General features: G+C 37.2%; 3 protein-coding genes across 3 annotated transcripts; 2 read left to right on the top strand and 1 right to left on the bottom strand.

Moving 5' to 3' along the window:
• Positions 1 to 268: 268 nt before the first annotated feature.
• On the top strand, positions 269 to 3,322 carry snrpg (small nuclear ribonucleoprotein polypeptide G). The gene is made up of 4 exons (XM_053484531.1): positions 269 to 420; positions 654 to 676; positions 1,633 to 1,757; positions 3,152 to 3,322. Exons 1-4 carry the CDS (start codon positions 389 to 391, stop codon positions 3,200 to 3,202), a joined length of 231 nt encoding a protein of 76 aa, XP_053340506.1. The 5' UTR covers positions 269 to 388; the 3' UTR covers positions 3,203 to 3,322.
• A 2,528-nt stretch (positions 3,323 to 5,850) lies between these two features.
• On the bottom strand, positions 5,851 to 14,624 carry ppp2caa (protein phosphatase 2 catalytic subunit alpha a). Its single transcript, XM_053476394.1, has 7 exons — positions 14,214 to 14,624; positions 11,815 to 12,024; positions 11,558 to 11,731; positions 10,001 to 10,090; positions 8,432 to 8,593; positions 6,944 to 7,062; positions 5,851 to 6,084 (listed from the first exon to the last, which is right to left on the bottom strand). The coding sequence occupies exons 1-7, from the start codon at positions 14,313 to 14,315 to the stop codon at positions 6,012 to 6,014; spliced, it is 930 nt and encodes a 309-aa protein (XP_053332369.1). The 5' UTR covers positions 14,316 to 14,624; the 3' UTR covers positions 5,851 to 6,011.
• Positions 14,625 to 19,916: 5,292 nt separating this feature from the next.
• Positions 19,917 to 23,749, top strand: si:ch1073-44g3.1 (uncharacterized protein LOC797133 homolog). The gene is made up of 2 exons (XM_053476395.1): positions 19,917 to 20,170; positions 21,831 to 23,749. Exons 1-2 carry the CDS (start codon positions 20,166 to 20,168, stop codon positions 22,435 to 22,437), a joined length of 612 nt encoding a protein of 203 aa, XP_053332370.1. The 5' UTR covers positions 19,917 to 20,165; the 3' UTR covers positions 22,438 to 23,749.
• The last annotated feature ends 1,870 nt before the right edge of the window (positions 23,750 to 25,619 follow it).

Below are 25,619 nucleotides of genomic sequence, written 5' to 3'. Positions count from 1 at the left end.
CAATACGTTTTTGTTATTTATATAGATAATAGTATCTGTTATATTTGTATAATAGTCTACAGTATATTGTTTAATAGGCTACAGCATATTTTTATAATAGTTTACAGTATATTTCCTAATAGTTTACAGTATATTTCCTAATACTGTAGTTTACAGTATATTTGTGCTCTCTAACAATAATAAAAAAAAAAACTTTTATGGCTTGCAATGATGATCCTCCACCCCGGCAGGTGGCGCTGCTAATATGATACTCCGCAAGTATTTGCCGCGAAGCGCTTTACTTCCGGATTAACCCGCGTGTTTCCCTTTTGTTGTCTTTTGCGGAACGCGCTCGTTACGATCGTTTTCTATCTTCGCTGGAGGCTGAAAACAGACAAAACAGACAAAAATGAGCAAAGCGCATCCACCGGAGCTGAAGAAGTGAGTGTGTGTGGAGAACACGAAGCGGTTTTAATCATTAGCTGGCGTTAGTAATGAGATTGTAGCTAGTTTTAGTTAGCTAACATTGCTAATTTCACCGGCGGGTGAACAGAACCAGAACATATGAGATTGATATAATTTTAATTAACCGTCTGAGAAAATAAAGAAAAGGTTAAAGTGTTTAAAAGAGTTTGAGTTAACTCTTCGTCTCTCTTCTTTTTTTTTTTTTACAGGTTCATGGATAAGAAACTCTCACGTGAGTATCTCTTTATGTATTTTTTATACTAATATTGTTTACTTAATTCACATTATAAACTGCATTTGGAGTTTTATTAAACCAGTAGCATCACATCCACCAAAGCATTTTCTCCCATGCAGTGCTATAAACCAGTACTATACAATCTGTCTGTGAGATTGGATATAAAGATCCACCATTCTGTCATTTCAACACTTTCACACACCTGGTCCTCCAGTCCTGTAATGTATTTCTCCATCCTGGAAAAGCACTTTGGCTTCTTATTTATTAATTATTTGTCATATAATGTAATTTTGAGGAAAATCTGACTAAAAATTAAACAGTCAGGATGTGACAGAAGTCTCAACTTTCAGCTTTGATTCATGGGAGATTCATTCATCTCTATTCTAAATGTAATAAATCATTGCATTATGTTAACTATATAAAACACAAAATCGATTTTGGAGTAAGTTTGATGATACTTGAATCAGCACACAAAAGAATAGTGATTTTATTACTGAATTGAATTCCCCCACCCCACCTCAAGTTTACATTGGTTTTGGAAAAATAACAAAAGTGACCCACCATTGGTACATACTAGTCAGCCCACAGTGACAACGTACTTCTGCTTTGACAGGTGTGTGGGGCTTGTAGCGTTAATATGTTCAGTAATCAGTGCTTAAGTAATATTAGATGAACGTATGGGTTATGTACTCTGGGTGTCGTAATGGTGAAAGGTGGTGAGATTAATCTTTTGAGAAACGCAATGAGTGCAAGAAGCATTGTACTGTTCAGGTAAACTTGTTAATCAAGCATTTATTGGTTTACTCAAACCGATGATCAATTATTTACCGGTTACAGGTTCTCATTATAATCTTTTAGCCACATCAGTCAGATTCTTTTCAAATTGTTTATCCACAGCGTCAAGGGATATATTGTATGTGTTTCAATACAGCATTATTTTTGAAACTCTTTAGTGAAGCTTAATGGGGGTCGCCATGTCCAAGGAGTCCTGCGAGGATTTGATCCGTTTATGAACCTTGTGGTGGATGACTGCGTTGAAATGTCAGCTGGTGGACAGCAGAACACTATAGGCATGGTGGTGAGTGATGTGCTCTCTTTCTCTCTTATTTAACTGTATGAGTATCTACTGTCAACTCCATAATTGGGGATTTATATTAAACAAATATTACACAAATTATTTGTGTAAGACAGCTATCCTTAAACAAGCAATTTCACTGGTTTAATCCATTGTTATATGATGTCACTCAGGACATCTGTACAGAAACTGTGCTGTATTTCCATGCTGTAATCTCAGAGACAATAATGCACAATTATGCATATTAACTAAACATGTCTTAAAGTCTTATTTGTCTTTAAAAACTGACAATAAACGTATGATCCCTGTAAAGATTAATTGTTTAAACAAGGATTAAAATGTGTATATAACATGAGTTATCCCACAAAAATAAAATGCATTAAAGAGACGTAAAGTTTTTTTAATACTAATCTTATTAAACTTTATGAATTATATGATACACATTAATAATCATCTCCTAATAATAATTTTCCTTTGCTTAGGAAAACATCATTCTTAAGCAAGTCTTTAAATTCAACACAAGTGTGACGCTGAATGTAGTGTAAATGTTAAAGCAGCAAAAAGTATAACACACTTGTTGTACTTCAGTTTATGATGATGTGCTGAGGAATATTTTACATGATTTAATACCGGTTTTTCTACTTTAAAACACAAATCTTTTAGGTTCATGATCATTTGATTGGGGGTATTTGTCCATCAGTATATGCTAGCCCTAAATCTTTCAATGATATAATACAACATCAAAATATCCTCCACTTTCTGTTATAGTACATCCACATCATTAGAATTTGTCAGTACATTATTGTAAATCTATCAATTTATTCTAGCATTTTTTCACACAATAGCATAATTTGGCAGAACACCTGGTGTACATAAAAACATGTAGGGATAGAAAGGCCGTGCCGTGAGTACGAGAGCTAAGATGCAAAATCTTGTACATAAGTGATATCGACTCCTCCTAAGCGGCACGGTGGCGTAGTTGTTAGCACTGTCGATTTGCACCCCCAGGGTCAGGGTTCGATGTTCTCCCCATGATTTGGTGGGTTTCCTCCCACAGTCCAAAGACATGCAGATTAGGCTAATTGGCGTTCCCCTATTGCTCTGCAGTGTGTGTCTGTGTGCACTGAGATTGATTGGCACCCCATCCAGTGTCCTGGGATAGGCTATCAATAAATCTATAATTCAAGTAAATACTAAAGTTGATCTCTCACACATTTTCAAATAAAACATAAAATCCCACACATCAGCTTTTATTTGAAATTTAAAAATAAAGTAAATCTCACATTTAAAAATTTCTAATAAGAGCAGAAGTAAATCTCTTACATTATTTTCAAATTTTCTCTTGAAAGTAAATTGTGTAGCGTTTTCTCGAACTTTTTTTTTCCTTTTTCCTACAGGTCATCAGAGGGAACAGTATTATCATGCTGGAGGCTCTGGAGAGAGTATGATGACCCTTACTTCATCTTTACCCCGTCTTGTATGACAGCATGTTGTGAATAAAGAGTGACGTGGTTGCCAAACTCTGATGAATGAATGAGTTACCGTTTTTTTTATTTTTTTTTATAATGTTTAGAATTGTTTAACATATTTGCAATTTCACATTAATAAATGGTGAATAATCTGATTGTGGGAGGTTTTTTTTTTATTATTATTATTGTGACATTATCATTGAGGAGCCAGCCATGCTAAAATGTGAGGAGCCACACCATTAGGAATGTGGTTTTCTTTTTTCCTAGTTGTCTGTTTTTGTTTTTGTTTAATATTGTAGTGTCTTATAAAGCAACACACTGCTTATTGTCCTGATCTGTTAACTGCGCTTTAGTTATTAATTCATCCAATTTTTCTATAATTATGTGGACTTGATGGATAACTTAATAGAAAAATTTGGCCAGTGATTTAGGTCACATTTTTGCCATGTTGATAGTGTGCTTGTTTTTTGCTTTAAAAAAAAAAAACTTAAGATTTACTATTAAATTATCAGACACTGGCCAATCAGTTCTAAAGGGGTGGAGCCTATTTAATTTAGGTGATTGTAACTCATTGGTAGCATGGTCGTGTAGTGATTAACTGGTCTCACACCAAGTGTTGAGAGTCAGAATCCTAACTTCAGACCTGTGTATGGAGTTTGCATGTTGTTCCTGCTTGGTAGGTTTCCTTCCACAGTCCAAAGACATGCAGTGTAGGATAGTTTCCAAGTTGCCCATTAGTGTGTGTGTGTGTGTGTTTGTGCCCTCCAATGATCTAAAGATGACCTAATTTGCAAGTAATCTTCATATATACCTAATAGTTAGTAATAAAAAGACATTTATACTTAGGCATTTGGCAGACGCTCTTATCCAGAGCAATCTCATTACACAACTGAGCAGTTAAGGGCCTTGCTCAAGGGCCCAACAGTGGCAACTTGGTGGTTGTGGGGTTTGAACCTGGGATCTTCCAAACTGTAGTCTAATGCCTTAACCACTGAGCTACCCCTGGCCCGACTTAATTATTATAGTCTAATAATAATCTCTGTAGGAACAATGGTGTCCAGCTTGTAAATAAATAAAATTACATACACAGGTTATATACATTTAAGTAGTGTACTTTGTGTACTGTTTGAGTTTTTGTTTCCATAAGCACTTACTGGCCATTTCTTTAGGTATACCTGTTCAACTTCTAACACGAAAAAATTGGAAAAAATGCATGGCAGCGACTCAATGCTTCAGAATGATCAAACTTAGCATCAGAATGAGAAAGAATTGTGATTTAAGTGATGTTAAAAGCATGCCAAGAAAATAATCTCCCACACGGTTGTACCACCTTCACCAACCTAGACTGATGACAAGCATTTATGCAAGTGGACATCCATTTGGCAGACACCTTTTTATTTTGCCAGAGGGCCTAAAAGTGGGCTTGGGTTAAGAAATTTAAAACACATTATTAAAACCTGGAAGGATAGTGGCGTACCATCATCTAAATGATCCTGAATAAGCGTGACAAGGGATCACTTAGTGAAATGAAGTCATAAAGACAACAGTAGACCTTTGATAGTGAAAGTGAGAGCATTTTCACACACAATGCGAGAAGGACTCAAGGGATTGGGACTTAACAGCTGTCTAGCCTTGAGAAATCTAAAAATAATGCTGTAACCTTTAGTGATGCTGTACTCTCATAATAAGCACTAATGTAACATAAAAGACGTGCTTCTCCTAAACTTTATGTGCACGAGTACAAACCAGGGACTGATCGATGGATTCCCTTAATGATAACAAAGCCTTTACTACCCTGATATTGAGAATGGATTGTGATCAGGGCTGCAATGCCATTATGTCATTACCAATATGAAAGAATTCCCTGTAAATGTGAATGAAATGTTCCGAAATATTTAGACATTTATTGATTTTTGTTGGTGAGAAGTCTATTAATTCAGCTCTGGTACAAAACTGAAGAAGCAAACCTCTTTGGAAGATGTGAACAGTCAGCCAGAGTGGAAAGAAAACTGTGAATATAGATTGTTTGCGTGTGTGTGTTAAACTATTATGGAAACTTTTTAACACATGCTCACTCAGTCACACACTTCTCACAGACATCAGGCAGAAAAAAACAACTTTATCTCAGATCTGAGGCGTTAAAAACACTGTGTACATTTTTTTTTATACTACTATAGTGAAAAGCGATACAGCTCGCCGTTTCCATTAACGGAAAAAAAACCTAACAAAAACAAAACAAAGATTTTACAAAGGTGGTAGTGGGAACAATGCAGTTACAAAAACAAATCTGCCTGGAAATAATCTACAATTCGATAACACTGAAAGATTGTACCACAAAAAAAGTGCATTTTTAAACTTCATATATATTTAAACAAATTATTAACTTTCATCCGAAAGTCTAAGAATGAATCGGCATGGTACTAAGCATGGCATAGGTTTTTGTTTAATTCACCACAACGTCCAGCCAAAAGCTCCTAACATCATGATCTAAAAAATAAAACACGTTTCAAAAGAACACTGGTGGGATATTTAATCTGGATGAAATTCTCTCATATCAAGGAAAACCAAAGCTTTATTCAATCGCTGTAGATGTAAAATGACGAGAAGTTCAGGATGCATGATGCATGTTGTGTTTTTTTGTTTTTTTCTCCTTTCCTATATTATGCTGATGGCACACATTTTGGTCCATGGACAAATTTATGTGTTGAGAGATGCGATGGTGGTGATGATGACAGTTCAGTCTGCGATCAGGATAATGCTGAGGAACACTTCGTCAGGCAACGAGACGTTACAGGAAGTAGTCGGGGGTCCTGCGGGTGACGTGAGGCTCTCCTCTTCTTGGCGCCGGGTCGAACTGCAAACTGAGGCAAAAGCAAACGTAACGTGTTTAGAGCTGGCAGCCTTCACTCAGGATTTCCCTCTTTTTAATTTAAAGTTAACTTAAACTAAACACTTTTTTAAACTAAACACATTTTGGAAACAAATTTTCTCATAAGCCCCTTTATGAAAATGCCTAATACAATTAAAAAAATATATTGAATTTAGTTTAGTGAATATACAACACAGTTGGGTATCATAGTAAGATTGATCATCGACAGATTGAATTTGATTAAATTCTTAGCCAATGCAACTTTTTAATTCCATTTAATGTCTCCACATTAATGTTTACTGTCAGGTTTGTCTCAAGCAGCTATATTCCTCACAGTTTTAAAAGTATTAAAAACTAATATAGGTATCTAATAATCCTTAAAATGCGTTTTATTGTTTAATTGTCATGTCTTGTAAAAAGCCATAATCTTTTTTCTTTCATTCCATTTAATCCTCGGCTCTACATTCCATTCCAGCAGGTGGCAGTAATTCACCAAAAAAAGGGATGACGTGAACAAGGTATTCTTGCAAAACAAGAGTAAACACTGCGCAGACAATGCAAGTTTCGGTTTTCTGTGGTATACTTTGCAGAATAAAAAAAGAAAAAAGCGCAAATAATTTAGAAAAATGTGAGGAAACGTACAAATTATATTTATTGTTTTGTACCATGTCCTCTAGATTGGGTGTACTGTAATAAAAGCATTTTCCAACTTCCACGAAAACGAGGAACATCAGTAATGCTACTAAAAATAATAATTGTATGTATATTAAAATTAAGAATAAATTATTTGTCACGTAAATGTACGTTTGTTAAAGCGGAGGGTTATAAACAATAATTTTGTTCACACTTACAATGAATATTTGAGCGTGTCATCGAGCTCCATGATGGCCGCCTGATTGCCGCAGCGGTAACAATAATTCGGAGCACTGAAGATTGTGACGACATTCCGCTCGTGACACCAGTTGTATCCCTGCAAAAAGAGATTTGAAAGTTCTAAAAAACAAAAATCTAAAAAACATTTTAATAAATATGCACATTTGCCTCACTTTCATTCCTTTCAGCCATTCTTGAGTGACTATTCTTGTTCATACACTATACAGCCAAAAGTATGTGGACACCTGACCATCACAGATTTAAACTATTTCAGATTTAGTCACAATTTCCTGTTATAATAGGCGCAGCTCTTCTGGGAACGCTTTTAAAGATTTTATAACCTGGATAGTTCATTCAGCTACAAGAGTTAGCATTGGTGAGCTCAGGTGCTGATCTAGAGATCCAGTTCATCCCAAAGGTGATGGTCCAGGAGAGTTCTTCTACCATCATGGTGCGTGCTTTGTGCACAGGCGCATTGTCATCTTGGAACACAGTTAAGGTCTAATAAAGATAAATTGTATTGCTAGAGTGTATAAATACACTACCGTTCAAAAGTTTAAGAACACTTTCTAACTCCATGATGGTTCCTGATTTTTATTTCTTTCTACATTGTAAAGGAGTGCTGGAGGCATTCAAAAAATGCATTTGAACAGTTAATGGTGAGATGTTTCTGCTACTTCTGCTCTGTAAAGACTTTATAACGCCTCTAATCTGAGGTGCTGTTAATTGGTCATTTTTCAGGCTGATAACTCTAAATGAACTTCTCGTCTGCGGCAGAGGTAGGTTTTGGTCTCGCCCTCCTGGGATGGCCTTCATGAGAGCTTGACGGATTTTGCAAATGCACTTGACAATACAATTCTTGCAAGAACTATTACAGAAAGGCTGACCTCTGTGTCTTAAAATAACAACTAACTGTTGTTTTTCTTGTTGTTATGTAATTACTTAATCCCATATGTGTTATTTTATAGTTTTGAAATCTTCAGTATTGTTGTAGAATGTAGTAAATAAATCACTAAACAAAAACAAAGAAATTTGCAAGTGTTCTAAAACTTTTGAACAGTAGTGTACGTTCTACACAGCTTTGGAGCAGCAGTTGGGGAAAGAAACCATGTACGAGTGTGATGGTCAGGGGTGCACAAACTTTTTTTTTCACCCAACACATTGTGTATCAATATTACCACACTCTCTGACCATGTGCTAAGCAGATCATGATCTCTTTATGTAGGTTTTCTCATGTGATTAATCGTCATGACCTACTTTTTTTTTGCATGTGTAGCCACTTTAGTAAACAACTAGATATAATCTGGAAAAATATAGAAGTGTGTGTTCTCAATCAAGCAGAACATTAAGTGTGTGCCAACTGGGTTAACACTCCACATGCTGTTCTGCTGAAAGTTAAGCTCCTAGTGGTAAGTCTCACAGTCTGGACTTGTTATCCTGCGATCATGGTTCTCCTCTGCATTTACCTCCATGACTAACTGGTGAGCTCTGGACACCAGGGTCAGGGAGTTGGCGTGGTTGAAGGTTTCTGAGATGTCCTGACCGAAAGTGTAGCCTGCTCCTCTGGGCGAAATCCCCCAACCGCCGCGATCGTCTGGGTCCGACCACAACAGGTCACACATGGGGCCCTGTCAATCACACAGCCACGGAGGGCGTCGAACATTAACAAACAAGAATTTTAACTTTGACGACCTGACCTTATCGTCCGTTAATTCTAATGCTAATGTTAATGCATGATATCCTAAAATTGCACACAGATCTTGTTGCTATAACGACACTTGGAACTAATGCAAAAATGTCAGGTTTGTGATGTCTACTAACTAGGCTATGTCATACTTTATCTAAAAAGCTAAACTACACTTTGTTTAAATGTTAGAGCACGTCTCAAAAGATAGACGTGGAGTTAAACCACATTATTAGTGTCTTAAAAAATGGATTTTTAGAAATTAAATGATTCTTGGATTATTTGTAAGGGATATATTCACTATAAGTTTTAACTGTTACGTTTTTAGAAATCTAGAAAGCATTTCTAACTGGAAATTCTTTCGTCCATTCTTGTTTTATCCCGGTGGGCATTCAGTACGCTGCATTACCACCACCTTCTGGTTTAGACCTTCCTCAACTTCCTGCCAGTTTAATTCCTCTTTTATCAAATACTTTCTTCCTTATTCTCTCTCTCTCTCTCTCTCTCTCTCTCCATTCTCCAAAATACTTGTTTTCAGGGTTTTCTAATTCTCCCCTGAAGGACAAAGATCTTCTTTACAGTTAGACATTTCTTCTGTTGTAGTAACTGGTAATAATATATTTTTTAGTTTTATAAGTTAGCATGATCCTGACAATGCCCGAATACTCTGTGAAGAAACTTTTCATTTCAATACTCTAAAACAAGACATTCACATTAATTTTAAAACAGTTGCATTTTTAACACCATGTACCTTTAACGTGTGTAACAGGAATACAGTCCCCATACCCGTAAGGTAGTCCCCGACTTACAAACAAGTTCCGTTCCGGGAGCCCGTTCGTAAGTCCGATTTGTTCTTTAGTCTGACAAAGTGAGTCTTATACGCCTTTGACACAAAGATACAATGTAAAGCATACCAATCCACTTGATTAAATATGTCCTCTTTCCCCTCACTGCCATCATGTAGCCAAAAACAAAAAAAGGAGTACTTAATCCAACACTGTTGTCTCTGTGCCTTTAAATCGCGAGGGGACGCCATTTTGTCTCAGAGTTTTTCACTGTATGGAAATGTGAACTCCATTTAGACATTTTATACATTCACTTACACTTAAATGAAAACATATTATATAATTGTACATATTGGTATCTGGTGCACTGCAGTGTCTATTTTTTGTACAAAACATGGAGCTACTTTGACAAACACCGGAATTGAAACGAAAACAGAAACATTCTTATCTGCGGAAATTCATAATGACAATGTTCGTAAGTCGAGGACTACCTGTAAACCACAAAAAGAAAAAAAGGGAAATTGCTTTAGGAAATCTCCAAAGGAGGCTTAGTGATAGCATCAGACCTCATGTGGGACTTCCTGGATGCGGTCCAGAGCTCGAATATGATCCAGAGTATCGATGGATGGAGACAGTCCTCCATGGAGACAGAAAATCTACATGAAAAAAAACAAAAAAAAAAAAACAGTCAGAGTCAGAGAGTAATCCTTAAACACAAAAAAGAACTCGTCTTTAATTTTAAGGTCAAGATCTTGTAAAACAAATTAATTTCTTAACAGTAAATATTAATAAGCCCAGTAGTGTACTGACAAATTACTCAGTACAGCAGGGTGCAGTCTTTAATGTTCACATCAATCTGACGGTCATTGATTCATCTCAGAGCATGCATGATGAACAGCAAAGACCAAGTTGCGCACAGCTTCAGCGCGTCTCTCACTCATCCTGTCAGATGCAAGTGCAGACCTGACTTACTGACTAACTCTAATCAAACTACAATAAAATTAAAAACCTGTCACCTCTGGTCACTTCTGATGTTTGCATTCTTGGGGGTGAGAGAAACACACCTTCTTGTAGGTCTGCTCGATTGCAGCAAAAATCATAATCACGATTGTTTTTTGGTTAATACTGAGATCACGACTATTAAACTCAATGACTTTGGAAACGCTGTGCATTTATTTAACTTTTCAATAAAACAACCTGGTGTTTCTGACAGTGCAGTGTTCGGCCAAGTATATTTGCGAACACTTTTTAAAAATCTGATCAGGAGAACGATGCCATCAACTGGTAGCGTACAAAATGTGCATCATTATTATTATTATGTCACAGAAATAAGTAAAAACTATCATAAAAACGCATAATCTTATTTTTGCCTATGTGACCCATTGTTTTTATTTTTTTTGCTCAATCACATTTATAGAGTCTGTAAAATGTAAAAAATTCTGTTTATCATACTGACTAGGTTGTGCTGAAAAAAAAGGATACGTCACTTTATATTGCACAATCCTGAACCACTTAAATATGAAGTCACCAAGAAAAAACTGTACCCACTTCAGAAAAAGAAAAACTTATGTTAATATTAAATTTATTGCTATACATAATAATACTAATATTATTCTATTAAATAAATATAATATACATCAAACTATTTTTCTTTTTCTAAAGTGTGTATACATGTTTTGTCTGACTTTTTGTGTATAAATCTTTTTTTGTCTGCCGATAAATACGACAGCCTGAGTGAGAGTGAGTGGTATAAAAGCACACTCACTGATGGATTTCTAAGACAAAACGAGAACATGACTGCGCAAAGGGAATGAACCACAATCATCATTTAATCCTAATTATCTTGTCAAAATTGTAGTTGGATTACGATTAATTATGCAGCGAGAAAAAAAATCCACTATCATTCAGTAGCTGTCAGATATTTCACCACACCTCATATTTTAGCGCATTATTTCACTCCTTTACCGTCTCACACCCGTTTATTTACGCTCTCGCACTTTCTTGTCACGTGACAGCACTGCTACTCGTTACAGGATTGATGGAAATATTCCTCAAACTCCAGCACTTTGATGTCATCACTCGTGTTTTGCAGGGGAGTCGAGATTTAAACCTCGGTTCGTTACCTGTGTGTCCACCAGGGCGGTGAGCGGTAGGTAGTCAAAAAGATCGGTGAAGTATTTCCAAACGTTGGCGTTTCCGTATTTCCTCAGACACTCGTCGTAGAAACCGTAAACCTGTGTGATCTGCCTGCTCTCGTGGTTCCCTCGAAGGATGGTGATTCGCTCTCTGTATCGGACCTGAGGAATTACCCAAAAAATAATTTTACTCGTATCACTCGTCTCTGTGATCTGAGAGGCTGGAGTAATGATCAAGCCTTTACCTTCAAACACACTAGAAGTGTGACGGTCTCTACAGAGTAATAGCCTCTGTCCACGTAGTCGCCCATGAAGAGATAGTTGGTGTCCGGTGATTTCCCGCCAATCTTAAAGAGCTCCATGAGGTCGTGGAATTGCCCATGGACGTCTCCGCACACAGTGACCGGACAACGCACTTCCTGAACATTGGACTCCTTTGATAAAATCTCCTTAGCCTAAAAACCAGACGAATAAAACAGTAAAAGTTTCAATGTTATCATTTAATTAGTGAATTGAGGAGGACGTCTGGACGTGAGCGATTAAACAGCGTTTGCATTAGGTTGTTTAAACCAGATCATAACACTGCCCCCATCACTCCAGACTCATCAGACCACATGAACTTAAATGATCTAAATTCATGATTTTTTTCTTCCACAAAGGTGATGGCTCAGCACTGTGCGTCCAGGCTTTAAGAATGCACTAAAGTATTCTTTACTCACTTCCAGTAATCTCCTCAAAATCTCCTTAATTGATTTCAGTACTTGAAGCCGGCCAATAATTTGACCCTTTTAAAATGGTGAGTGTTTTTTGGTCATGCTGTGTATTTAAAGCGCACTTTGTACAGTTATAAATAGCGAAATTAAACCCTGACTACACTGGGTATTTAAACAATGTATACCACTGGAAAAATTCCCTAAACTTGGAAGGTGATGCATTAACAATCGATAAATGTAAATCAGATGACCTAAGGATGTCTGCTCTAGCCAGCTAATCTTTTTTTTTTTTTTTACAATTTTTGTTCCCAAGAACCAATGAATACATAGATAACAGTCAATCAAAAACAATTGTGTCTTCAAATTAAAAATAGAATAATGGATAATGAAAGCGCACTTTCCATTTTTGTTTTTTCTTTGGGACACAAGTGGCATGACCCAGACATTTTCACTTGTAGTGCTAGATAAATTACAAAAAATTTTAAATGGTACATGGTAATTTTTTTGGGGACATTTAGCCTATGGAAGCAAAACATGCAACCTTCTTAGGTGCTACACCTAAACAGGCAAGATTAATAAACTGCAGAGGGTATTTGGGTGCGTTGCTTTTACGCATTTAGCGGTTTAAAAAAAAAATTAAACCTTGGTGATACTATATGCACACACAAAGTGACATGAAAGATAACAAGACTGGAATCCAGCAAAAAGTACGGGTTGGGGAAAAAAAAGGTTTCTCTCCAAACCTTACGTAAAATGATATCGAGAAACGTCTTCCTGAGGCAGCCTGCCAGCGTTTAGGGTTACCTTTAGCAGACTGAGCAACTTAAATTTTTCATTTTCTTACACATCTGAGCAGTTAAGGTTAAGGGACTTGCTCAAGGTATAACAGTGGCAACTTGGTGGTGTTGGGGTTTGAACCCGGGACCTTCGGAACCGTAGTCTAATGCTGTAAACCAATAAGTTATTAAACTTTTTCTTGTGCCTTTAAAAAAAAAAAAAAAAATTTATCCAGGGCACTAAAGTTGAAAAAAAAATACTGTATAAAATTCAGCATTCATCTTTTATTTGCCTTCCAAGCAAGATGTTATCCTTTTTTTTCATTTTGTTTTGGAAACAAATACTTAAAAAAGGATTAATTTTTTTAATTACTTTTGTTTTTATATTATCAAACTAATGAATGGAAGGTAAACAGCCTTTGAGACATCTTTCAAGTAAACAGGAATGAGATATAATAAATTAATACATGTAATAGCTTTATCATTATTATTATTTTAAATGTTCTACCTTTTCCCCCCTTTTCCTAATCCCAGGACATTACTTCTGAGACTGAGAAACTTGCCAAAAAGACAGACATATTTCATTTTAGGAGTAGAAATGTGTAGTTCTCAGAACTATATAAAAGCTTAAATTTCAGGGTTTTCATATTGCTTATAGATATTTTTAAGCATCACATTTCCTCACAAAAAAATGAAGGGGGCGTAAACTTTTGCACATAGCGGTAAACAAAGAGTGTGTTTTAATGACAAGCAGTTTGCAGTTCTAACTACATTTGTATGTCGTATTATTTGCTCTAAAGAAGGTAAGCACAATAATTATCAAATATTCTTTTAAAAAGCGACTTAATCCGTTGCTAGTTTGTTTAAACGTCTGCCTGACGACGGGGGCCATTCGAGCGGACACACCCCGAGAGCTCTGGTTGCTAGCTGCAGTGCACTAAGAAAGAGCCAATCAGCGTCCTCCGAAAAAGACCCGCGAGCCAATGAGAAGCCACGTAGGCAGGACTGACAGCCAATAAAAATAGATCTCACCGCCGCCATGTTTAGACTCGACCCTCTAGTAGCTATAGTAACCCGTTTATTTCAGGTCTAGAACAAAAGCATGCAGCGTTCAATACCGAGTGTTAAATGCGGATTGTGAGGAATTATACTTACTTTCTCGCACAGAAATTTAACCTGGTTCTCCGACAGCTGCTTGCACTCGTTCAGCTGCTCGATCCACTGATCTAGTTCTTTTGTAAACACCTTCTCGTCCATACTGATAAATAAAAACGTAAAATAAATCAATAATGTAAAGAATTGTCTAGAGAGAGAGAGAGAGAGAAAACAGGCCAATTGAGCTCAACCGAGTCTCGCGTCGACCGAGTACAAAAATAACGCTTTAAAATTCACAGCGACGAATTAGGTCGGTTCTACAGATCTTTGCATAAAGGTCGGAAAATAATTATTAGCATAAAGACTAAACAGAAAACGAAAAATAAGACAGAAATAGACTCCGTTTAACGCGAGTCTGCAGCGCGTGCAACCGCGCAGGAAGCAGAGAGGAAGCCGTGCAGCGTTCAAGTGCGTTTCATCATGTTGTGCAGTAAAGCTTTTCCTCCTGACGTGCAGTGCTCTGATTCAGCAGCCTGGCAGGGATGTTTTAATTTCTAACTATTTTTAACCCTCTGTTTAACATGCCAGGAATATAATGATGTTAATTTCATTTTAAATATACACATTAAAACTAAAACAATGGCTTGCATGCAATGTAAATAACATAAAAGTAAGAACAGTGTGTAGCATCATTTTAAAATTTGTTATTCGTGCAAATGTTTGCTAATAAAGCACAATGAGCTGAACTATACTGGAAATAAAAACTAAAAACTAGAAAAAAATCGAGTTGGATTTGTTTTCTCTTTAAAGATGTATTTGTCTTATGTTTTTACATCGAAGAAACCTAGTAAATGATTGTATAATGTCTAATTATTGTAATAGCTAAATGTTTAAACAATAATTATTTTTTATTAATTTACTTTAACAATTTGTATAACATGACAAATCTTACATAAATTAATACAAAAAGACTGGATGATAGATAGATAGACAGACAGACAGACTGACTGACTAACTATTTGGCCAAACCTGCTATTTTTTTAATTCAGGAGTTTGAATCGGGCCCCTTATCCCCAGTGAAGGGCGATCTTAATGCTTCAGCATACCGAGACATCTTGGAAAATACTATGTTTCCAACTTTGTGGCAACAGTTTGGGGAAGGCAACATGTTCTATTCCAACATGTCTGTGTCCCAGTGCACAAATCAAGGAGTATAAAGACATGGTTTGATAAGTTCGACGTGGAAGAACTTGACTGGCCCTAACACAGAGCCTTGACCTCAAACTGATTAAGCACCTTTGGGATGAACTGTAACGGAGATTGTAAGCCAGGCCTTCTCGTCCAACATATATGCTCTACAGAAAGAATGGGCACAAATTCCCCAGGACTCCATATTGAAGTATATGGCAAAATACTTTTGTCCATATAGATAGATGAATAGACAGACAGACAGACTGATACATACTAGTTTCTTCTTATTGATCAGGAAGGCAATCTCATGAATACGTATGTAATTATACGTGATTTAATTAGCATATTGTTCATCATTACCCCCCCCCCCACACACACACACACAAAAAAAAAAACATAATGCTAAAGATAAACACGGTGCTAAACATAATGCAGCTCCACCAGAGCAGATAACAGTTAAGTACGTTGCTCAAGGACCCAGCAGTGGTGGTTTGGCAGTGCTGGCATTTAAACCTACAACCTTGGGAATGATGACCATGACATAAACTACCGAGACACTGCTGCCCAAATGATTCTCTGCTGCCCAAATGATGCTCTTGTAACTCCTACAATTGCTCTCTTTGAGAATATAGTAATAAACTGTACATTTTTATGTCACATTACTAATTATGGTACACATTTGATCATGTTGTGAACCTTTTAAGGTTGACTTTAATGTAACTGAAATGTTTTTAATGGACACATATCCAAATTTTCACATAAATATTCAAGGTACAAAGTGGGGACCACTGAGGGTAAGAAACAAAGAAAGTTACTGATTTAGAAAAGCATTTTTTTTGTGTGTGTGTGTTTTGTGTGTAACCTTTTGCCAATCTATTCAAAGTATTATATATATGCAAAATACTGTAATGGTTTGATTCTCACCTCGGATCTATGTGTGTGTAGTTTGCATGTTCTCCCTTACCACTTGCGGTCATGTTCGGGTACGCCGTGTTCCTCCCACATTCCAAAACATGCTGATTAGGCGTGTCTAATGGTGTTCCCAAATTCCCCATAGTGTCTGAGTGAGAGTGAGAGTGCTTGAGTGCCCTGCAATAGATTGGCATCTATCCAGGGCGTACCCCACCTAGTACCACGGACCCCTGGGATATCCTCCAGACTTCCCGTGACCCTGTACAGGATAAGCATTAGAGACACTGAGTAAGTGAGAGAGAAAATACTAGGATTTTTTTATGCTAAAATCTATTATCAATAATACTACAATGAGTGTACTGTTATCAATAATGCTACAAAACATGTAATTAAAAATCTATACAAACTGCTAATGTATGCAGAATAGTATAGTGTTCTTCAGTGCTGTGTCAAGGCTCCATAATCTAATTCACAACACTTTGGTACAGTGTTATTGAAGGCACCCCTGCTGCTGTAAGAGGAGGCGTTTCTGTCGGGAGGGTGGAGGGAAAAGGAGAGGAGAGGAGATGCTGCTGCCTGATGATAATAATAGCCCACTGAACAAATCTCTGCATATCAACCCCAACCTCATATTATATAAGAAGTTATTAGAAATTTAAACGCATAGGACGTGCACACAGATTCTTCAGCATCCAAATCATTTAACATACAAAGGAACGTTTGTATTTTGCTCAAATGGTTGGTCACAATTTAAAGGTTAATCTTTTACTTAATCAAAATGATAAAAAAAAACCTGGAAAAAAAGCTTTTAAAAAGTTTTCTGTGTTAATCTGTTGATGCAGTTACAGTACCAAAGTGCAGCACTAAGCTTTACCACACATCAAGTCTAGTCACGAGCTAAACGGGCTGCCATCCAGTAATGTACTTAAGACAGTAATTACTGAAACAGGCTGCCCCACATACTCGAGGCTCAGTGCTGAAATACCCCAGGAACATTACTTACAATACTTCAAGATGCATCAAACGTTATTGGTCTAATGTTCTAAAACATATTATATATTATGCTTACACATGAAATTACACAGTGACCTAGGTTATGTTGCTGAGAACTCCAACCTACAGTACACTACCGTCAACCTACAACACATTAATTTTATTGTCCCATAACGTTGCTGAGTCCTGACCTGAGCAACTGAAGCAACCCCAGATCATAACACTGCCATCAGAGACTTGTACAGTGAACCTCTTGTGTTGCATCACTTCATGTGCTTCTATTCTTAACCTGATGCACCCATTGTTCTGGAATAGGGTCAATCTCGACTCTTCACATGATCTTTTTATTGCTTCAAAGGCCAATCTTTATGCTGCCTGGTAAACTGAAGCCATTTTTTCCTGATGAGTCTCACTAACAAGTGGTTTTCTTATGAACACACAGTTGTTTAGTTTGGTCATCATATTGTATGTGTGTGGAAATGTTCTTACTTTCACTAGAATTAAACTAAAAATTGCTTCTTTTAAAAAATATGCAACTTCAACAAGTGTTTAAGTATTCAAATTCAAATTCAAATTTTATTTGTTACATACACAGTCATACACAGTACGATACGCAGTAAAATGATCTCTATCCATGATCTCATTTCTTGATGCAGCTTAATAATTTGACCTTTTCTAATTTTTTTTTTTTTGGCCAGACACTGTATTTTGTTTATTGTTCTTTACATGCGTACTGTAACTTTTCTATCTCAAAATGTGTTATATCATTTTTTTTTCATTGCACACTTTTGAACTCTTGAGCCTGTCCTGCAGCCTTGGGTGCATGATCAAGGTTGTTTCTTCTTCGCTTACTGATCAGATTAGAACTCTGGATGTACGAATGCACAAACCTAACAAGTTAAAGGAGCATGCATAGATCTCTAACTAGATTTACAGTTTCTTGCAACAGAAAATCTTGATTTTAAGTTTGTCTGTGATTACAAAGGAAAAAGCTGATGTATTCAAAAGCGTTTTGCTTTGAAAGCGTCCTGTTTATTTAGAAACATCCTGTTTCTCGAGAAAGTACTCCTAACTTTTACTGCATCCACTACCTCCCCAGAGCCGCAGCTGATATTTGAAATGTGTGAATATACAGCACTTTTAAAGTAATACAATAAAAGCGTAGTATGAACTTAATAAATTATCGTAATTCCCAGTAAACAGTAAAAAAAGCAATAAAATAATTACTTGACATAAGTAATAATTATAGTTTTTCTTTAATACTAAAATCCATTTTCTTGGGTACACTTTTTGTTCTTTTGTAAGTAAATCACCTGGTATTTCTTAAAGTTTCAGTTTTTGTGGCTAAAACAAGACAGCTTTTTGTTACTTTTTTTTTTTTTTTTTAGCACTGTGGCCTCAGTGTTGCCAACTATTTTTAATGGAAAGTAGCTAAAGTCTGCTCGGAAAGTCGCCAAATGTCGCTAGATGACGTCATGCGTATATTTGCATATTGATGACGTAATCACGTTGTATTTGCATTCTGTATGTTTTCCCTAATCCTAAGAAACTGTCAAATTAAATAGTTTTATTTCAAGCAAAGGAGAAGCAGGTAAGTGATTGGTTCGTGGCAACACCCTTTGCACATGCGCAGCTCATTCACATCTATGTCAGCTGCCGTGCGGTCATGGGAATATGCTGCTCCTTTCAGCCGGAGCTAGCGTTAACTGATCAGAGCAGACACAGGGAGATGAGTAACTGTACCGGGAAAGCAAGACCTCGCGCTTACAGGACAGTACTGGCGACATTTGGAAAGTTGCTAAGGTTTGTCCAAAAGTCGCTAGATTTGTCGCTAGGCACTTGTTTGAAAAAAAAAAGTCGTCAAGGGGGTCTGAAAAGTCGCTAAATCTAGTGACAAAGTCGCTAAGTTGGCAACACTGTGTGGCCTCACAACTCCAGGTTCCATGTTCGATTCCCACCTCTGGGTCTGTGTGCAAGGAGTTCGCACGTCCTCCCTGTGGTTGCTGGGTTTCCTCTGGGCACTCCGGTCTCCTCCCACAGTCCAAAGACATGCAGATTAGGTTAACAGGCTTCCCAAATTGCCCATAGTGTGTGAATGAGCATGTGTATGTGTATGTGTGTGTTTGTGCCATGCAATGGATTGGCATTCCATCCAAGAGTGTACCCAACCTCGTGCCCAAGGTCTCCTGGGATAGGCTCCAGGTTCTGACAAACTTGTATACAGGATAAAGCAGTAAAGACAATTCGTGCATGATTACTGAAACCCATGTTCAGCCGTTTTGTAAACAGATACATTTTTTTCACTAAAAAAAACAGGAAGAGAAGCAATACCAGATATTAAATGTACGTACTTTTCAAAAAAAATGCCTTAAGCTCTACATTTTGTAACTTGGCTATGAAAATAAAGAAGTTTTAGGTGTAGAAGAAGAAGGAATACATTTCAGGATATTTTAATGACCCCAACTTTTTCTGTATTTGACCCAAATATAAACCTAGGAGCAAGTGCAGTAGTGTTGTTTCCCCACTAAACAGGAAGTGTTTATGTGTATCTCCGTGCGTGCATTTTACTGTGAAGTGTAAAATAGAACAGCTGTATAAATTCCACATGTGCAACACTACAGTACAGTGCGAGTTCCTTTCATCGGTCTGCGCATGCGCGTTGAGCCCGTCTTTCATATATTGTACATTTTTTTTTTCTCAGTTAAAATGGCTGCCTTACAGATTTAAGCCTCCTCGCCTCCAGGATAAAAATACCCCTTCAGCAAAGCATAATCACCGCGATCCGCCATTAGGACGGCGCCGGGAAGCTTCCTAGATGTCTCGGTTTTGCGTTAAATAGAGTTATGCTTTGGTTTCAGGGATGGAAGATCTATCTGTTTCATATTTAACCCATTGCACTCCGAGATCCGCGTCCAAATGAGGTAACGTTAAAGTAACGGCTTTATTTCTCGCCCTACACGCGCTTCACGTGCATTGTTTACTGTTTTTACGGTGTCAATATTCGTTTGTTTATTCGATCGATATCATCGGGGCGCTAAAATAAACCCCCCCTGGTGCGTTTTGATGAGGAGATTCTCGGTCGCTCTTTGTATTTTGTGTGCAGCCCTAACAAGTCAAGGCCTACTCCAAACCCCAGAGAATTACCCTACTACAGTACTCAGGAGTACGCGAGAATACAAGTACAGCTCGATCATACTCTTCGATACCTCCTTAGTATGCTTCTATTACCGTTATTAGTATTATTTAAATTAAGTAGCCATGGCAACCAGTTGTAGCGTTCCGTACTAAGCGTAATGTTTATTAACGAACCGCGCGAGCTTAGACGTCGCCATGGAAACTTGACGTGCTAATTAGTACGGAAGTACAGCTTATGATGTTACAATATTTCGAAAATTTAGTTCACATTTAAAATTGCATAATTTGCAAATATTTCAGTAGTTTAATTTGTTTGTATGTATTTGACGTAACTTATATATTTACCTCAATAATTATAAAGTACACTCAGTGTCTCGATAATTAAACCATGATTTAAATATTTTTTTATTTTATACAACCTGACACCTCCCTTTCACTGTATTAAAATTTTAAAAAAGTTGAACATTATTTTTTTTTCTTTTTACAAGAACGTTTCTGATAGGCGTACTTTGTCGTGTCCAAGTCTCAAAGAGAGACACAAAGTGAGCACCAAACATGTTTTTTTTTGTAGAGTGTATATGGGACAGCATATTGAAAAATGCAGATCACGTGATAGTTTGTGGAAATGCCAAAAAACACGTACATTAACTTAGGCATCGTCTGTACATCATCTTTGAAGTCTGGAGTCTGGGCCTCGAGCCTATCCCAGGAGACTTCGGGCACAAGGCGGGGTACACAAAATTCATCGCAGGTTAGCCTAAACTAACAAGGACTGTGGGAGGAAACCCACCAAGCACAGGGAGAACATGCAAACTCCATGCACTCAGACCCCAAGGCAGGAATCGAACCTGGACCCTGGAGGTGCAAGACGACAGTGTTAGGTCACCAAGCCGCCGCAGATCATCTTAGTTTATAAGAGATCTTAGTCTTATAAATTATAATCATTTTAATTGCTGAATATTTAAACAAAAATGTTAAAAATGCAAATAATTATTTAGTTAAAACCAATTTCTACAACATGACACCCCATACATAAAAAAAAGACTTGATTTTTTTTACTTTCCACAAAAACATTTCTGATGGTTGTTGTACTTAGTCACATCACTAGGGTTCGACTCTGCAATAAATATAAGGTCTTAAAGTGGCACCCAACACTTTTTGATCAGAGTAGAGTTTCAAAAATGGTGATCCTGGAAAGTAGGTGGAAATGCCACATGTGTGCATCGTATTTATTTCGTACATTTACAATTAAATAAAAACCATCTGGATTTATTTTAGAGCATGAAGAGTGAATATAAAGGCACTTTTTTCCATAGACGTAGCTTTAGTAGTTTATTATTAGCTGTAGTTTGTCCCGAAATGCGTTTTAACTTTTCTTTGAAATAACTAAGACAATATAAGTATTGGCTGCGCACTGATAAACCCTTTCTGAATCTGTTTTCACAGAAAAATGATGCATCAAGTAGCTAGCAACAACAACGATTACGGCTTGGGCGCCCTATCCGAAGATGGCCAGCACTCGAGCAGCCATTTCGAGTTGTGCGCCTCGCAGTCGGGAAAATTCTACCCGTCCGGCCCACCTCCGCCGCTTCAGCTGCCCATACCCAACTTGCCGCCTTTGCCCCAGAGCATGATCAAGCCCATGTCATGCCAGATGCAGGACTCTGCGAGCGACTTTCTGCCTCAGGCTGTGCGCATGAGGGCTGCCGAGGCACCCGAAGGCTCCAAGAAGAAGAAAGGACTTGGGAAGACGGGAAGACGTGGTAGACCTGCAGGTACCACCAAGTCCGCTGGGTATCGGACAAGCACAGGACGGCCGCCTGGCACCACGAGGGCGGCTGGGTTCAAAACGAGCCCAGGCAGGCCGCTAGGGACAACCAAGGCCGCTGGGTACAAGGTCAGTCCCGGGAGGCCTCCAGGCAGCATCAAGACGTTGGCCAAACTCAACAAACTGGACTATAGCGCCTGCAACGGAGCACCCTTCCCTTATACGCTGATGCAGAAACGGGCACTTTGCGAAGCCACGGCTAAAGAGAAAAACACTAGCGAATGAAAGCAGGCTTTTGTATTTATTAGGAAAAGATAACATCCCTGGAGTGACGTTGCACTGAGGCAGGACTCTTGCGAGGCAGAAAGGCAAATTTTGATACCTAGGCTAAACACTTGTGTATGTGAAAGTGTTCCATTGTCATGATCATTTTTCGTGTTATCTCTATCCAAAGAGCATTATCATTCTCTCACATCCGTAAAGGAGCAATAAGTAGATTACTGTAGATTACATTTCATTAGAATGCAACCTAATGAAACCTTAAGGAAAACGAATTTGCGGAGCGTTATGTTATAATAATACATTAACGGCAAACTTCGGTGCAGACGCAGACAAAAGACCTTTCCTTTCTACGTCTTGAACAAGAAAGAGACTGAGAAGCAAATCCAAAAAAATTACTGCGTATTGCTCCTTTACACACACATATATATATATATATACTGTACATACGTGCATGATAGTAGTCTTGTGAAACAATAACACAGTATGTATTATATTAGACCTTTTTTTTTTGGGCCAATAGTATTCACTCAAGCAAATGTATAGGAAAAAAAGAATCACTTTTGTGTTGTTTTTAATCTTGTTACCTAACTTTTGATAACGTGAACGCTCTGTAGCGAGATCCGATTTCATTCCGCACTTCGAAAAACGTTAACGGATCAATATCACATGCATATTTATCCTTCTTTTTTCCTAAAGTGTTACGTGATTTGTGCTTTGCCTGTATCGTCTTCAGTATGAACTATCTTTTATTTGTATTTATGAAAAAATGTGGTGCCGTAGTGTCGAGTGACCTTTTAAAGAATATTTGAATTTATTCTTTAATTTCTTTTCTTTCTTTTGCTGTTATTGTTGTTGTTGTTGTTTGTTTGTGCTCAGATGAGAAAAATGAATCAGTGTAACGCTTTACAAACCTTTTTTTTTCCCCTTTCTTTGGTAAATGTAACTGTGATCTGATAGCTTAGTATAACCTGTAGTGTTACTGTTCCATACAAAAATATTCATGTTTATCTCCAAATCTGGAATGCCATGGTTCAATCTTTTTGTTTAGTGTTGTGTAAGCAATTAGCATCCAATCTGATTTAAAAAATAAAAAATAAATAAAAAAAATATCACTTAAGCAATGCTTCTTGCATGGAAACCGCTCGGATGTATATTACTTACAGTATTTAGCCAAGGTTTTGTGGTAACTAAACTTTGTGCGATGTTCTGGCATTCCATCCATGATGTATTTCCATCTCGCACCCAGTATTCCTGGGATGGTTCCCAGGATCCACATTGACCCTGACCACAATAAAGCACTTATTAAAAAAATGAATTAATTGATTTTGATTATATATTTAGCAATGATGTTACTATGATTCATTATGAAACCAGCATTGCATTCTTGGTGTGTTTCCATCTTAAGCCAAGCATTCCCATGCGCCAATTTGCCCATGCGCTTTGTTGTATCTAGCCCTACAACGACGTTGCTTGCCGTCCATGGTGTGTTCTCGGTTCACGTTTGGTATTTCTGGGATAGACTCAGGATCCATTATAACCACCTAATCATTTTTTTAATAAATGAACTACTAATTATTGCATACTTACAAATGATGTTACTATGCTTTTACTATTGTGCTATTAAGTATGCTAACTGGTTCAGCCATGTTGTTCTTCCATCTTATACCCGGTACTCCTAGAATACCAGGACAGGCTCCGGATCCTCGACCCTTACTAAAAATGATTGGCTTAATAAATTATAGTGTATATGGTAATGACATTCATTCATACTGACGAAACCTGCTAGAGCAATTCAACCGATTATTTTTTTTTTAAATAAATTTTGTCTAGAACAGCCTGAGTGAAACAAAAACAAGCCTTAAAGAAATGCCTGCTTGTTAGGGTTGTTCTGACATTTAAGGAGGAAAAATAGATTAATTTCAAAATCAGATTCACCCTCATTCTCTGTTTCTCATTAATATGAATAGACTTGAATAGAGTAGAATGAATTATGATTCATTCATATTATAATGATTAATGAATTCTTTCTTTTCATAGTTTCCGAAGAGTAAATATGCCTACTTAGATGGCAAGTCAGAGACAAACCAAACAAAAAAAACGAGAATTCGTGTGGCTATAGTAGTGTTATGTCGAAAATGGTTGGCAAATACTCGGATGCATGCGTTAAATACGTTAGGGCGTATCGCGCGTGCACAGAATTTTAATTCAAATTGATCAAAATGCTCCCCGTGCCAGTGTATTTAAATAATATCCGTTAAAACAGTCGTTTTTAACTTTATGTATAGGTTTATACTCGTATTATAGATGGCCTATAACGAGATTAAGATGAATTGTCATTTATATAGATAGCTATTTCCTAAAACAAACAGGCAAACATTTTTTTCCTGAGATGACATAAGGTTTATTGTTTATTTGTTTGATTGTTTGTTTGAGTCATGGGCTGTGGTGATAGTCCACATCAGGGACATAATAGGATTACAGTGGCCTGGTTTGTAACACTGAATCACAAAATGGCGTTTAAAGCTGACAAACGACATGAAATACAGCATAAATTGTACGATTTTTTTTCTTAAAAAACGTTTTTGTGTAGCTAGATTAGTTGAATATATAAAAAGACATCGAAAAAATGGATGGAAAATACCCGGATGGATCCCTTAAATACGCTCGGGCTTGACGCGCGTGCACGGAATTTAAATTTAAAGTGATCAAAATACTCCTTGTGCCAGTTGATTTAAAACATATCCGTTAAAACGTTTTTTTAAAGTATATGTATGGATTTATACTCGATATCTAGCGTTATTATCATTTACTTAGATAGCTATTTCCTGAAGAAAAAAAACAATGTTTTCCAGAGATGACATAAAATTCCTTGTTTGTTTGTTTGTTTGTTCCTGGGCTGTGGTGGATAGTCAGGGACATGTTAAGATTACAGTGGCCTGTCTTTCTTTCTCTTTGACGCTAAAGCCCAAAATGGCGTTTAAAGCTGACAAACGCCATGAAATACAATGTAGATTATACACAACACCCGTGACATGACATGTTTTCTGATCATTTTGTATAGGCTATAAGGACGTCGTAACTGGGGTGTCTAAAATGGAGGAAGTGTAGTTAATAAACTGCACGGCTTTTGTTAGTCAGGATGAGGAAATACGACTTAAAGAACCACCTTAAAACCATCACCTTCC

The sequence above is a fragment of the Clarias gariepinus genome, chromosome 2, assembly GCF_024256425.1.
Source record: "Clarias gariepinus isolate MV-2021 ecotype Netherlands chromosome 2, CGAR_prim_01v2, whole genome shotgun sequence".
NCBI classification, from domain to species: domain Eukaryota; kingdom Metazoa; phylum Chordata; class Actinopteri; order Siluriformes; family Clariidae; genus Clarias; species Clarias gariepinus.
This window is presented reverse-complemented; position numbering and strand designations above follow the sequence as displayed.